The sequence below is a fragment of the Plodia interpunctella genome, chromosome Z (assembly GCF_027563975.2).
Source record: "Plodia interpunctella isolate USDA-ARS_2022_Savannah chromosome Z, ilPloInte3.2, whole genome shotgun sequence".
Taxonomy (NCBI): domain Eukaryota; kingdom Metazoa; phylum Arthropoda; class Insecta; order Lepidoptera; family Pyralidae; genus Plodia; species Plodia interpunctella.
The window spans coordinates 10,774,423-10,790,714 of NC_071324.2; the positions used below are offsets into that span (position 1 = coordinate 10,774,423).

A 16,292-nucleotide genomic window follows, 5' to 3' on the forward strand; every position below is an offset into this window, starting at 1 on the left:
TCCGCGTGTTATTTTAGTTTTACCATCTAAAAACTATTTATCACTGGCATCTGTGGACTATACATACACACAGCAAATAGGGCATATGTCGTTATAATGTATTACAGTAACCCGTGGAATTAATCTGTCTGCGTTCTAAAAATTATATGTATGTGCTATATAGATAGCGTTATTTAAACTTTATTGAATAAAACACAATATACATATATATATAAAGTACAATAAATTGATTTATCATTGTCTATCCGTCAACCATTATCAACTCATTAACAACTATTATTGATAAAATATAATAACTTCATCATTTTGAAGATTTTAACAGAAAATCGATCAATAAGTCGATGTCTTTTGTATAGTGTTATACTATTATTAGTGTTGTTATACTATTATTAACACACGCTCACTATGATCATAACGAAAACTATTCGAAAATAAGTTTTTTTTATATATTTAATTAGTAACGGACAGGGACGTGGCTACCGCCGTATCAGTGGTATCAATGATTAACACTAACGTGTACAAACAAAAAATACTAAAATGTTAACCACAATGTTTGTGTTTAGGTAATAATAACAAATAGTTTTTGAGTTTTTTTTTCCTAGGCAGGATGAATCAAATTGTATATTAGTTTGGAACAGAAGGAAATCTATGCATCAAAATATGGCACGGGCACAAACTGAATAAACTTTTCGTAAGCCGGCGTACTGCAAATAACTTTAGCTATGGCCTTGCCTACGCCACACGTGCCTCGCCAGATATTCATCAATTCGCATAGATACTGCGAAGTTTGGCGATCCGGTTGTTACCGGTTCCGCGCTGGCAATCGGCCGGATGACGTCACGGCGAGACTCATTTGCTTGTTTGCGCGACAATTGATAGAAAAACACTATCGGCGAACTCGGACACGAGTGAACATACATCGCGTAGTCTTTACATGAGCTTTTTATTACCGCAAGGAAAAACCAGCAATGTGTTGAATTCCCTAAGATAAGCGAATTTTTAGTTAGATAGTGTATTTCTAGCATTACACGTTTTGACCTAGTATCTTTAGAAATTGATTTGTTTTTAATGTAGTTTGCCTAAAGTTTATTCTCGTATACATGTATTTAGGTTAAAAAGTATAATAAATATGTTATTTTTAACCTAACATCATTTTCTTAGGGATTATAAAAAATATAAGATAAATATAAGGAATATTTCTTATATTCCTTATAATTAAAAGTCCTTATATTTAAATAAATGTTTAAAAGTATTCTAAAATAATATTCCAGAAATTAATATTCTGGAACTCCTTTCCGTAAGCGTACCTATCCATACCAAACTACAAAAATATCATATTTAGATATTTAATAATGAGCTAATATCCACTGTGATGATAAACAATAGTTTATAGTTCATACGATAAAAACGATGTCGTCGTTATCATCCGTAGAAAAATATGTTTTATCACAAAATAACTAACAGCACAACGGTCCCGGGTTTGCGAAATTAAACATACTGAAATAAATTACTTCGATTGCCTAACGCTATATGAAGCAAGCAATTGTAATAACTACAATAGATATATGTTTCAGTTCACGGTTTTAACATTAGCATAAATTCTAACAATATGTTCTAAATTGACAAGAAATTTGCATATACATGACGCCGATTGAAAAAGTTAGTTATTTCAGAAGAATCAATTAAGATACTCAGTCTCTTACAAGTTTATCGAAGACGGTTCTGGGTACTCGTTCTGTGTCAGGTAATGGGCTCATTGTTACTTGGGTGGGGGCAGTGTGGTGATGGAAAATATCTGTTCGATTCAAATATATGTCATGTACAGTCAACAGCACATCGAGCTGCGCAAATCGATTGCAAATTCATCGCTATTACCCCCGCATAGAAATAAATTCAGGTAACTTCACGTGCTGCTGTCGATGTCACTAACTTTTGTCCATTTGTGTGCGCCTGCGACCTTGGCGAATGCACATTCATCTAAGAGTGAGTTTCACCGTAAACGATGACGTTAACTTAACTTTTACGCCATTTTGTTGAACGTCTGGGCGGTGTGCTAGTTCAAGCCAACGTTAAAATTGACTAGTGCAACTCATCCTAAATGTGTTTACCCCAAACGAGTATCGTAAATTACGTCAATTGTGTGAAATTTTAATAGTCGAATGAATTAATGTAATTTGAATTTACATTAAAAAATTAAACAAATCTATCTTTTCCAAATTGAATAAAAATGAAAGACATAATATCTAGTCAGATTCTTTAAAATAAATGCTAATATAAATTGTGAGTACCGTGGTTAAGTGGATATCCTTTGCATTTGTATTAAGTAATCGGATGACTACAAGAGCGTTCTCACTCACATGCAAGCACTTAATATAACTCTAGCCGCCCGTCCCACTTTGCTTGGGTAAAACCATAATCAATTATATACCTACCGAAACCTTTTTCAGTATTTTTACCAATAGATAGTGTGATTAGGTACCTACACTATTGGTGAAAATCATACAAAAATCCGTCCGGTAGTTTTTGAGTTTATCGAGTTCATACAGACGGGCGCGACTGGCCTCCATTTAATGCCAGCTCCACACTGCCATCAATGACCAGTTTGCCAAACTTTTTTCGGTATACGTATACATTGCTGAATTTTAATTGCGGTAAATAAAATCACTCATATAAACTACGCAATGTTCATGACTCGCGTTGGCATCTGTCCGAATTCAGCGATAGTGTGGAACCTACATTATATGGAGAAAGATGTACCAGCTGTACTTTCAAAACGAATATTTCAGAAAATTCTATAGACGGTAAGCGCTGATTAGCAATATTGATTTGATTTATTACTTTCATCCAACCAGTTTCTGCAGAACCATCTTTGGCATCGAGTCATACTTCACTTGACTTAACAAGACCTTTTTTAAGCGACTTCCAAAAATGGGGGATGTTATATTGTATTATAATAGGCACACACTGACTACGTGTGCAATGACTCAAGCACACCATGATTTGACCACAGATAAAATTAATTTGATAGCTGTTCCATTTTTTATAAATTCTCAGAACGAGATCGCACGCCTTTCACCTTCTTTAACATTGCATGCGAACAGCATACCAGCTGGATTCCGACGTGGCATGCAAGTTGCTAGGCAAGCTGACGCCTTCGTCGTCGCTCTATCGCAAAACGGCATACTACCGAGCCGCGCCCCCACTGAACTTGCAGTTCGACAAAGTCCTCCATTATCAGCTGTTGTCAACCCCCTACCAATGCACCCAAGTCAGTTTCAAACTTGTCGCGACCACTTACTAAATTATCGCCTTCTGACGTCTGTTCATATTCTCGAAAATCGTGGTACCGGTGGGTCCGTCTTGTCGACTGTGAACCGGCGGAACGCGGTTTTTGCCTTTGCCTTGTCATAATGACGAAGTGGTTCGCACTCACTATTCGGCTAGTGTGAGAATGCTATTCGGAGTGCTCAGACGTGTTACGGCTACCACGCCACATCACTCGCACACTCGATTTAGCTAAAGTATTAAACGATCTGATAGGTATAGTTCCAAAGAAGTAATTAATCTGTGATTTATTTATAATTTTTATTTGTCTTTTTTGCTCATAAGTAAATTAGATAGAAATGTCTCTGGAATTAGAAGATGTAACGGGAGTGACCGGCGATGTCTTCGAGGACTTCCTGATAGTGTTCAGAAGATGCTTGGCAAAGGTAAATGCATTCTAAATTCGGGTTACACGAGACTGTCGCGAGATCTGGGACAGTCGTTAAGGCGCGTCTATCTAGATAGCTATTACTATTCCTAGTCCTAGTATTAATAATGGATATGGTTTCGTACGTCGATTTCGGGGACCAACTTATTAAGGTACATAATGTTATAACCTATTCATTTAAACTTAATAAGAATATATGAATAAGATAATAATTTTTTTATTGTATATGTACCAACAGAATTTGCTTTTTCTAACCTGCATGTATCATGAGTTTTGGCTTTCCCGCCTAAAATATGGCCAAATGGAAACAGGTAGCATCGTTTCGGGTGTCCCTTTCGCACTAAGCGAATCCTATAAGCGTAGGAGTGCGCCAGCCATAGTGATAGTGACACCACGTGGTCGTTTTTACTTGTTGTCTGTTGCTAAGCCGATTTAAACCGGGTCCTCCTACTAACGTATTCAGTACGTTTTAATTGGTTTCGACTAAAAATAAACATTTTTTAGGCGTTAATATTCTTATCTTTTATCTTTTTATTATCATCAATGTGATACATGCTTTCATTACAAGGCGGTGAGCATGAGCGTCGCACAGAAATTTCTTTTCACATAAGCAGGTACCCAACTTGAAAATCACACTGTATCGCATGCATATGTGTGCAATGAATTTCTCTTAGAAAATTACATATAATGACCACACGGCCGGTGGCCAGGCTAATGTGATTCCACGGAAAGTGATTAGTTAAAAAGCATTTTCTATGTATAAATAAATTACTGATAAAACAAATATAAAATAAATATCTAGTTGCGGTTTTGTCGGAATTACTTATCATTGAGGAATTTAGAATCGATTCATTGTTATTCATAACTAAGTATGTACTTTCTAATAGACAACATATTGTCTATTAGAAAGTACATACTTGTTGTTGTTAGGCTCACACCTCTAAGATGTACGGTATGCAGGTCGGTTGGTCGTATTTAAATAAACCTGCTCATTGGTATTGTGGGCAATATTAAAGAATATATATATAAAATTGGCATTTTCATTTTATGTACATTATTATTATTCATCATGTAGTTTAAATTTTAACCAGTATAACCAGTTATTTACATATTACACCTTTGTTAACTTAACGTGAAGAATTTAATCAAATAATTTAAATCGCTTTCGTAAGGTTGTCAATGTGTCTCTCGAGTTTAATGGATCTATGAATGAAAGTGAATCCGCTTGGTCGCCGAATTTGCAATATTTGTTCTACTTTCTCAACACATAATGCTAGATGTAAGAACTATTTTGTAACGTATAATGTTTTCCATTTAATCAATAAATAACATATACATAATACAATATAAAATTAGTTTTGATTTATATAAATTAAACCTCCTTTTATATAAGCAATATAGTCTATAACTATATTCCCTCGAGATGTTAAAGATTCATAATATAACATAAATTTCTCCTCTCCCAACAAGTATAACAATGTGTTCGTATATCAAATATTTATTGTAGTTCAGTCACATCTAATAATACTTATACAAGTATATTTGTCTGTTCGTTTACACGTGTAGTTATGTCATGGGAAAACCATACTGTATTTGAATATTGTAGTTCCAGTAATACAATCCTGTGTAAATCTCTTCGAAGTAATCATAACAATTCTCTCTTTTTCTCTCTCTCTCTTTCCCTCATCTCATGTTACGTCGTGAGGAAATCGTAACAATTATCGTAACCACATATTTGAAGTTGTAAACTAAATAGGAACGATAATGAGGAACTTTAAAGTTTATTGAATCTTAAACCGGCGCTTATATCTTAAGCGTCGATGTGCACTTGTATTCACAAAATCACTACAAGTCCAATCAGATACATATTTGAAATGTCACAATTATGTTTTTTGTGGAACCTGTTTAGCCGAAAAGTGTTGCTCGTAACTATTTAATACAGAAATTCATAAATTAAAGTTCAAATAAGTACTTATATTTTTTTATGGTGAGAGATACCATATTTAATATTTCTATTTTATTCTTCAATGCATCAGGAACTACAAATTTGCTTCATAATGCTTGCGTTTGAGGTTATTTTACGCTATGCGATTGCAAAACTTTTCTTTGAAAATGGTACAACAAAATGTATTCTTTCACCTATTTGTGCGAAAAACAGACGGGATGTTTTTGTTGTATCATTCATTGATCATGAGTAAATTTCCTTGTGCTCGATGGCAGAACTGTTAGATATTTTTTTTAAAGCATATACAACAGATTATCTGTGTATGTTTAGTCCTGCAAAAAGCACCAGGAAATCTACGCCAGCTTCAGCGATTTTTTAAATAAAATTAATAATAATTGTACAACACATGCCATGTTCGAATGTCAGCATACTCGATGATTAAACTTAATATATATAGGTAGATAGGTACTTATGTATAGCTAGAAATTCGAACTTGGTATTAGTAAAGCTTTTGTATCTCGGTCGCTACACTTAGGGATGTTCTAGTTTGCTTTCGTTTTTATAAAATAGAACCATAGCACCATATAGGGTGTAAATATTTTTTTTATGAATAGCTGGTACAGCAACGACGACCTAATCAAATTCACTGAATAAAATCGACGCTATAATAGCGGCACAGAGATCAGGTTGACAGTCTATGGTTTCGTATCAGCAGCGCCGACGCACCGGTATCGGTCGGCATACATACCATAACTCAAAGTCCACGATGACGCGGCGCGCGCGCATCTTGCGTCATGCGGCCGGGCCCCCGCTTCTAATTCGTCATTGGGGAAATCCTGAAACGCTATTTTGAAATTAATTTATATTTCTAATGTTACCAATTTGTCAATGAAATTATGATTAATAAATAATAATCGGATGGTGATAAGTTATTGTTAGTATTTTATTTGTTATCTTTGCACACTAACACAGTGTGAGAGCTAAAGCTATTTATGTCAAGACTTCATCAATAATGACATTAAAAAGGAAACATTCGTGTAGTTTGGATTGATTTTTGGCCACCAAGTGAATATTTGCCAATGTCTGTCAACTTGTGTATATTATTTCCATTTCAATACTTATCACAATTCACATTCACATCCTCAAGGCTAACTAGAACTGCAACAAGTTACGGCATTTCCTTTATGTTTATCATGGAGTTAAGGAATAATCCTTGTTGTATTTTTAGTGGGTTCATACGAGTACATATTATTATATTTCCAACAAGAACGGCTTTGGGCTCAGCGACTTTGTTTATATATATATTATTGGTATTTGTATTTGAGTTCTATTGTAATTCTTTAGAATAATAACATAATATACAAAATTAAACTAGACTTTAAATTAAAAAGATATCTTGAATCCTCATTTTCTATGTCATTTATGGCAATAATTTAATTCTTCGTAATTTAGGAAAAATATTACCGTCAGTCAGAGTGTAGATACGTTCAAAAGGTGACCTCAGATGAAGTCAGGCGTACAAGCTATAACGAAACGTCACGGCGGTTGTCAATTATATATTTTTTGCGGCTATCTATTCGTCTGTACCATTTAACATTGAGTGTTTGGTCTTTGAACCTTCTTTATGAACATTGGAACGACACGCGAATCGTATCTATCAGTGATCATCCGAACGATCGAGATTCGACAATGAATCCACGTCATACCCGGAGATCATAAATAAATAAGAAGTATGTTAAAATAATGTAGCTATTGTAGTCGAGGTCCCGCACATGTGTAAAAAGTAATCTCTAATTCTTCGAAAGCGATTATATTAAAACAACAGCACTATTATGATACCACACAGAACAAGTACTTGCTTCAAGTTATCTGTTGTTGTTATGATTTATTGCAATATGGTCGATTAAACCGCAACGACAATTTAATATTCTGGTAGTCATAACTTTACCCTGGAGACATTTAAAATTTAACAGTCAACATTTATCATCTACTAGCTGTTGCCCGCGGCTTCGCCCGCGTTTTTTTTTCGGGATTTTCCACGGGAACAGTTATTTTTCCGGGATGAAAAGTACCCTATGTCCTTCTCCATACTATAAACTACACCTATGCAAAATTTCAAGAAGATTGGATTAGTAGATTAATCGTGAAGTGTAACAAACAAACTTATTTTTGCATTTATAATATTAGTTAGGATATTACACTTAATTATTTCGACACAGATCTCCTCCCGCGACGTGTATTTTTGTCTCGGCATGAACTGAACACTGTCCAATTAACTCTGAAACAACTCCAAACATATGTATCTAATTTATTATATACGGTGTGGTGATATAACAGCCCAAAGGAAATCGCCTCAACAAATGTAGGGCAATACACTGAAATGGACGAACAGAGACTTTAACTTGGTTGATATTTTTGATCTAATATTTAGACACATATCTGTAACAGAAGTCATTGAGACAACATTAACATTTGACTTTTTCGTATAACTTTTATTTATACTAACACCCTTGAGAATTGGAGCGGACGCATGTACCTACTAGGAGGTTTTCGTGACGTAAATTGTCAATTGCTCTCATGTTCCATAAATAAACTGAATTAATTATACTCCGAAGCTTTTGATCAATAATATGTTAACGAATAAAGTAATTTTCCATTGGGATCTTCAAGACAACTACTGAAGTGATTTTTATGCCGGCTACCTTCCATACCTTCGAACTCGGTTGGATGCCGACGCAAATGAATGAACATTGCGTAGTGTGTATGAGACCTTTTTTCTTTTTGCAATGTATGCCGAATTCGCCAAACTTTGGCGAACTGTTTGCCGATAAAGTGATGTTGGATACATGTTTTAAAAATATATATCATATATATATTTTTTTTAAAATTGTATGTACTGAAAATTCCGAGAAATTTCAGGATATTTGCGGAAGGGAAATATATTATTTGCCGAAGGGAAACATGTCTCTTAGTCTATATCATTTTTTCGCTGTCGGATTTTTGTAATCCATTCCGACTCCTCTCAAACCAAGTAATGTGGTCCAACCAGCAGCCAATGTAGTAAGGTAGACGACCAACGACGACATCACAGTCGCACGAGTGGATCGCATGTCGAGCATGTCGACTGTGCGTGATTTACCACCTACTTCATAAAATTGATCGTTCGTTTTTAATATAGAGGTATCGATTAATGTAATTAAGAGAATAAAAATAATATATAATTATATGAAGAAATACGTGGTGTAGTGCGATTGTCTGCTCTGCTCTACTACTCCCTATCTCTGCTCGCAATCTGGAGGTTCTGGATTCTATTCACAAATAAATATACGTCACTTCATCTCTCTCTGAGCTCCGACGTTTAACTACTGAGGAAGGAACCCCGAATACGCTCGCACTGACAAGAAAGATATTATATCTCTCGTACCACACCATCTAAATATTATTTCTGTTTAATTCATTAAATTAGTTTAAATAAATAATTACGGGAAAACCCATCCTTGTAATTTTATCCTCCTATTTTATGTATTGTTTTTATCAGTTCCGCTAACTATGACTGTAACTTCCCAACTGAATAATAAATAATGTTTGTTAATTAAAATTGTAATTTAGCGTACATCTTATGTTTCATTCTCCTAGTTTGTCTTTTCGCTGACATATACACATGTACAACAATCTTTTTATATCTAATCATTAGAAGTGTACAATGAAATTACAAAGTAGTATCACTTTCGCCTTCCGGATGTACCGGGTTATTGTTTTTCTTTTTCGTTGATCACAGCCTCCGGACTTCCGGCCACAGGATGAAGTCGAAATAGTCGACTTGACCTTTATAATCTCAGAGCTATAATACTCGTACAATGTACGATGCGTGTATGTCTGTTAGCAAATAGTTCGTAGTTTCTGGCACCTATATATTAATTGTAGCTAAATGTTCATCGATCTCATTGTTTTTGCTCTACATTGCTCTACATTTTTCTTGTCTAAACCTTCAATGATAATTACTTTAGTAATAACGAATTTAACGTCTTTAAAAATACAATAGAAACCTAAACAGTCTCGATTTTTTCGCGAATAGATCAGAATTTAGTATGATCAGACAATTATAAGTTACGGCTAAACCCCGAAGTGAGGGTATACCTAGATTTAGCCGACTAGAACTAGGTGTAGCCGGTCACAGATGGTTACACCTACTTAAATATAGTATTGATCATACATACTACTACTACCACGCGTTTTGGGACCCCGTAAGAAACGACATTGACCTCAATACCCAAAAACCTAGACAATTTAAGGTCAAATTGTACTAGAGAAGGTACTCGTCTAACTCATATGGTCGTGTCAATGTAAATAATTAAAATTATGTCGAATATCTGTTATAGTTTATTTATTATACTTACTATTTAGGAAATATTCCTTCAGCTATTATGGAAGATAATATCCATTGGCACGACAATTATTATTTCTATTAATGGCAGAATGCATTTTTATCAAAATCAAATCATTTATTCAGAAATTAGGCCTTCACAGGCACTTTTTCACGTCATATTCTAAATTAAATGATGTTTACCAAAGCTACAAACTACTAGCATTTCGGAACGACCACTGCTGAGAAGAAATGCCGAAAGAAACTCATTCAAACAGTGTTAGTCCCTATTATGCCAGAAGGGCTTACCATTTTTTAAATATAAATTTATGTATAATTTTTTATCAGTAAGTTTATGATAAAGGCTAGACTTAGTTTTAGCCGAAGTCGTATAAATAATATTCTTAGCCAGCTGTTAGGCAACAATATAGTGTTCCACAATAAGTTTCAGTATGTCCGTCCATTTATAAAATTTCAACCTAATTGTTACGCTGATCCCGGGATGGTGAGGATAAGCGATTTTTGACCTTTTTCGCGCAGACAGTATATAATTAAAAGCGAACTTGTATCAACCTTGTGCAAGTTAGGCAAGAGACGCTAGATGTTGGACCTTGGCCCCAATGGTCCCACACGGCCTAGGCCACAGTCTAGCGAGCCAATCACAACCGATAACCGACGATTTTATATTGCTGTTATCGCCGCTAAATACCGACAATATTTCTTTTGACATTTTCATTCATTGGAGAATACCTCGAATAAACAAACACATGCGAAATATCTTTGCGAAAATTTTCTCGCTTGTGTGCAAGCGACTACTACTTATTTGCCTTCAGGTGGCGGAAGTCATGCAAGATATATTTGAGCGACTTGTATAAATTCTAATGCCAGTGATGGTCATAGCAATCGATGGGATGAAAATTTCCTGTCTTTTTTGAAATCATATAGCATCAATAATATGTGTTATGATATGAGTTTCAGTTAGCGTTTCCTTCTTGGTCCTTTATATGCAAATAAACTAAAGATTTTGACGCTTTGATTCTCACAAAATGACTTTCCTCAAGAGAAATTGGACGTACTTATCCTACTTTCTAATTAGTTTCTATGTCCGTACGTCACGATGTGAAGCCAATACGAAGAAGTTTATAAATAAATAAAAAAACTGCCGAGAACCGGTTATAATGGCAAGAACGGCATAACGCCTACGAAACATTGTGAATAATTAAATTAATGACATGACTAGGATTTTTGTTTGACTGCGTGCGGTAACCTCTGGTAAATTAGAAGGACCACCGCAAAATTACGAAAATAAAGTTAATGGAGCTTCCATGCATAACTTTAGAGCGGTATTCCACTTGTCGAATATTATTGCTATCTCTTTCGGAATTGTAGAATGAAAGAGATATCTTAATAATATTGGACAAATAATTTGATAAGTGGTATACCGCCTTTACCTTAGTACATGTCACTTCCATGCTTATGGAGGAAGGAAGTTAAGTACTAAATACTCCTAGGGAGTATATAATTACGGGCTTAGATGTTAAGTACCCCTGACATATAACAAGTGAGCTGCTGGAATCTTAGGCTTTAAATGTACAAAGGTTTTTGATACATATATACTTATTTCACCGTATTAAATAAAATCTATGGTTTTTGAAATAGCAATATTAGACTATGGTCGCTCATCCATGACGGCTATTGTCAATCATGTCAAACTGTCATTTGACCACCGTTCGAAGACTTAATTTCCGCTCTGTGTATTTAAAATTATTTAAATAAGTTTCCTTATTTAAATGTTTATAAAGAACAGAGCGGCACAATGTATTTTTAAAATTCTGGTTTATACAGGAATGATTATGGCAAAACAATTGGCTTGGCAATGCAAGTTCTATTACGCTTTGGTTACGATGAACTTGGACTCGAATGATACAATTTTCTTCTATTTGAAAGATGCCACGGTAAATAATCGTTAATATTATATTATTTTTTTACATTACCGTAATCAGATTGATGTATTTTCATTTTTAAAAGTTAACATGGCAGGTCTTTGGATGATCGAAAGTAACACTCGTCTGGAAAGCTTCATCTAGCAATAGATGATATTTTCTTGGATATTTTTTATTCTTTATTACCATTTTTTTATTTTGTTAAGAACATTGTTGATGTTACTTAAAGCCACCTTGATTTTGACCGGTTATATAGGTAAATATGTAACTAATTTCTTTTTGAAGAAGTTCATTCTTCTTAATTGAGAAGTTACATATATTTTTATACTTTATCCTAAAATAATAAGGATCATAAATAACTAAGCATAAATATTATATAAGTAGAAACATGGAAGTCATCCATCTCATGCATGGCTATCAAAATTATCAACTTGTGTAGTTTAATGTGATGATATTCTAAATACAAATTAGTAAATGGGAATTTGATTATAACAGGCTGAAAATTTAACAACAAGAGCCAAAATATGGATTTCCAAACCCCATGTAAAGACGATGCCTGGATGCAAAGGAGAAGACGAAGCATTTTGCACTGTTAGTTGTTGCTATCTTAAAATACTGTAGTACTTCACAGATACATTTTAATTAGATTTTTGACATAATTCAATGCTATGCAAACTAAGTTTTAATTCATTCTTTACGCATTCCATTTTAAAAATATATTTATTATTGATGTTAGGAATATTAAAATTCTGTAGTTTTTTAATAGATACATTTCAATTCATTATTTATCCATTTTTTTTAAACATATTTATTAGTTTTGCTATTAATGTGGTTTTTTTCAGCTGAATTTTAAAATAAAAAAGTATAAAAGTGTCATCATTTTATTTTTTCGCAGTCACTAACCGATGTTTTTTTGGAAAGAGCGTATCAAGAGAAACTAAACTACCGGCCACCGACCACACATAGCTAAATTGTATCGGAGCTGAAGTATTTGTCATTTTTTGTGACCAAAAGAGATTTAATTTAATGATATAATGTTCATTTTGCATTGTACTTGGTTGGGTGGTAATTTTAGATGGACCTAAATAGTTGCAAAAACAACTTAAGTCTTAGTAGGTACAATTGTTGGTTTTTTTCTATAAAATGTTAAATAAACAACTTGTGTTTCCAGTACCTGGACATCGGGGAGGACATGAACGTGCCCGATGACTTCACCCAGAGTGAGCTTCAGACAGGCAAGTGGTGGCGCCATCTGCTGGCCGGAGGCATCGCAGGCGCGTTCAGTCGGACATGCACTGCGCCCCTTGATAGACTAAAAGTCTTTTTGCAGGTAAACTGCACTTCATAATGTCATCATGGTTCTTCGTGTGTGTCTATTGCATATGCTGTAGCTTTAACGACTAGAAAAGAAGACACGCTTACGACGCGCGCGAAGTCCATATTAGCGTTACAATTCAGCTCCGATAATGTTGTCTGCTGTTTGTCTGGCGTCAGTAATCTTTGAGAATATTGTCGGTATTCACGGAAGAATTTTGAAATTTTGTTTCTTTTTATTTGTGAATTTTCACGTAGTTTTAATTTAGATTACAATGCAAAATTGTGTTATGCATAATCTAACTGACCAAGAAGTCCCTGATAATAATAAAAGCTTGTGACAAGAATGACATCAAAATGAGTTTTTTTTTTCTAACCTCACCTTTTCATCTGAGTATATTTATTACATATATTATTTTGCGTTTCAGGTAAACCCGACTAGAGAAAATATGTCAAAATGTTTTAAAAGAATGATAAAAGAGGGAGGCATCACAGGACTATGGCGAGGAAACGGGATAAATATAATAAAGATAGCACCCGAATCGGCGATCAAGTTCGCCGCGTACGAACAAGTGAAAAAATTGATAAAAGGAGAAAAGAGGAATCAGCCGTTAGCGATACACGAACGATTTGTCGCCGGCGCCACGGCCGGCGCGTTCAGCCAGACTGTGATCTACCCACTAGAGGTGCTAAAGACAAGATTAGCTTTAAGAAAAACCGGCCAATATTCTGGTATTGTCGACGCGGCGAAAAAAATTTACGCCAGGGAAGGGTTGAAGTGTTTCTACAAGGGTTACATTCCAAATATTCTTGGTATTGTGCCTTATGCGGGCATCGATTTGGCGGTGTACGAGACGCTGAAGAAGAAGTACATTAGCAAGTACCAGTCCAACAACGAGCAGCCGGGTATGCTTCTGTTGCTGGCGTGCGGGAGCACGTCGTGCACGCTCGGACAGGTGTGCTCGTACCCGCTCGCGCTCGTCCGGACGAGATTGCAGGCCCAAGGTGAGTTGCGCGTGCGCAGCGAACGGACTAATGTATGCGACTACTTGTTAGATGTCGGTAGGTAGTTGTAAATGTCATGACAGATCCTTTAAGCGACTTAAACTAAATCTGACATCATTGTTATCAAAAATACTTTTCAAGATTTCCTGGAACTCCACTCTCATATGTACCAAACTTCATAAGTGTCAAGTCAGTGTTTTAGGAGTAAATTAAATACACATCAAATCTCGCATGTACGATAATGTAACTACTGAAATTGTGACGCGGTCACGCTCGTGTCAAATAGCTTGAATAATTGTCAAACAGCATTATTGAATCAACATCTTCGGGAGATCGTTTATTTTTTTAAAAATATATATTAGAACAAATCACACAGATTAAGCTAGCCCCAAAGTAAGTTCGAGACTTGTGTTATGTGATACTAACTCAATGATAATATATTTTATAACAAATACATATATAGATAAACATCCAATTAAAAGGCTTCTGACGATTTGGGCTATTTCTGTGTTATATTTTAAAAATCAAAATCGATTCAGTTGTTTAATTGTTGCAAACAAAAACACACAAATATTTATTATTTCTCTTTATCGTGATATTAGTATGTATAAACAACATAATGTGTCCGGAATATTTTTGCCTTATGATCGCCTTACAGTCTAGACATTAAGTCCGGCGTTATCTCAGTTTATCGAAGAAAGTAATCAACGTGACTTCCGCGTCATATCACGTGTCATAAACTGACACGGGCTTAACAAAACGGGGGATTTTGGTCTTGTTTTCTTTTTGCATATTATTCTTGTCCAATTGTCCTGAACGGAAAACTTATACAACTAGTTAACTTCAAATCAAGTAAATTTTTAGTTAAACACATAAACATGTTAAATGTTTTTGATATATATATATATTATATATTAGGACAAATCACACAGATTGAGCTAGCCCCAAAGTTAGTTCGAGACTTGTGTTATGGGATGATATTATATTTTATAACAAATACTCAACGATACTATATTTTATAACAAATACATATATAGATAAACATCCAAGACCCGGGCCAATCAGAAAAATATCATTTTCCATCATGACCCGACTGGGGATCAAACCCGGGACCTATCGGTTCAAAGGCAAGCACTTTACCACTGCGCCACCGAGGTCGTCATATTTTATTGCCTTTTAAAATATTGTCTAACTAGCTTTTGCTCGCGACTCTGCCCATGTAAATTTCCCACAAGAAGAGTTATTTTTCCGGAATTAAGGTCCTAAGTCCATGCTTCAAACTACATGTTTGTAAAATTTCAACAAGATTACAGCGTGTATAGATAACAAACAAATAAATTTACTTTCGCATTTATAATATTAGTTAGGAATAAGATAGGATATAAGGGCTATATGTATATGTTTTGATTATGATTATTCGTATTTATTTATTGTTACATTATTTACTTGCGCAGAGTTATTGTTGCGTTATGAAAGCAGTACCTTGTGATATCTAACTTTTTTCTTTTCGAATGTGTTAATTGTTAACACTGGTGTCAGATATCTAACTGGGAACATATCTATTATTGCAGAAAACGCAGCGAAAGGCGCAGAAGGTACAATGGGGGGTGCGTTCCGCGAAATAGTCCAGAGGGAGGGCCTCTTCGGGCTCTACCGCGGCATCACGCCAAACTTCATCAAGGTCATCCCTGCAGTGTCCATATCCTACGTCGTTTACGAATACGCCAGTCGCTCGCTCGGAGTCAACATGACGTGATCAGCCCACCGAGCGCCGAAGAGCTCAAATCCTTTAATTCTCTAAGCAAAGCATTGCATTTTGTTGTAAATACCTCTTGTGTAAGTCTTATTTATTCGTGAAATAATTCCAATTATTTAATTAATAGATCTATCCCGGTATTTATTGTGTTGTGCAGATCGCTTAAAACGAGACGAGTACGTGGAATGTAACACACTTTCAATGACACTGGAAGTATATCTGTGATTATAATAAATTATGTAATTTTTTTTTTA

The 16,292-nt window shown here is 35.0% G+C and overlaps 1 protein-coding gene across 5 annotated transcripts in view; it reads left to right on the forward strand.

Annotated features, from left to right (window-relative positions):
* The window catches only part of SCaMC (Short Calcium-binding Mitochondrial Carrier), a 31,972-nt gene extending 15,680 nt beyond the window's left edge, over window positions 1–16,292 (forward strand). For 2 of the 5 annotated variants that reach the window (XM_053767933.1, XM_053767934.2), the window contains 3 exons: window positions 13,135–13,293; window positions 13,706–14,282; window positions 15,854–16,292. In XM_053767933.1, the coding sequence (XP_053623908.1) occupies window positions 13,135–13,293; window positions 13,706–14,282; window positions 15,854–16,038 (921 nt within the window). In that variant the 3' untranslated portion in view covers window positions 16,039–16,292. Of the gene's footprint in view, window positions 1–3,430; window positions 3,711–11,739; window positions 11,976–12,458; window positions 12,555–13,134; window positions 13,294–13,705; window positions 14,283–15,853 lie in introns of those variants that run through there. The other 3 variants (XM_053767935.2, XM_053767937.2, XM_053767936.2) reach the window with 3 other exon arrangements.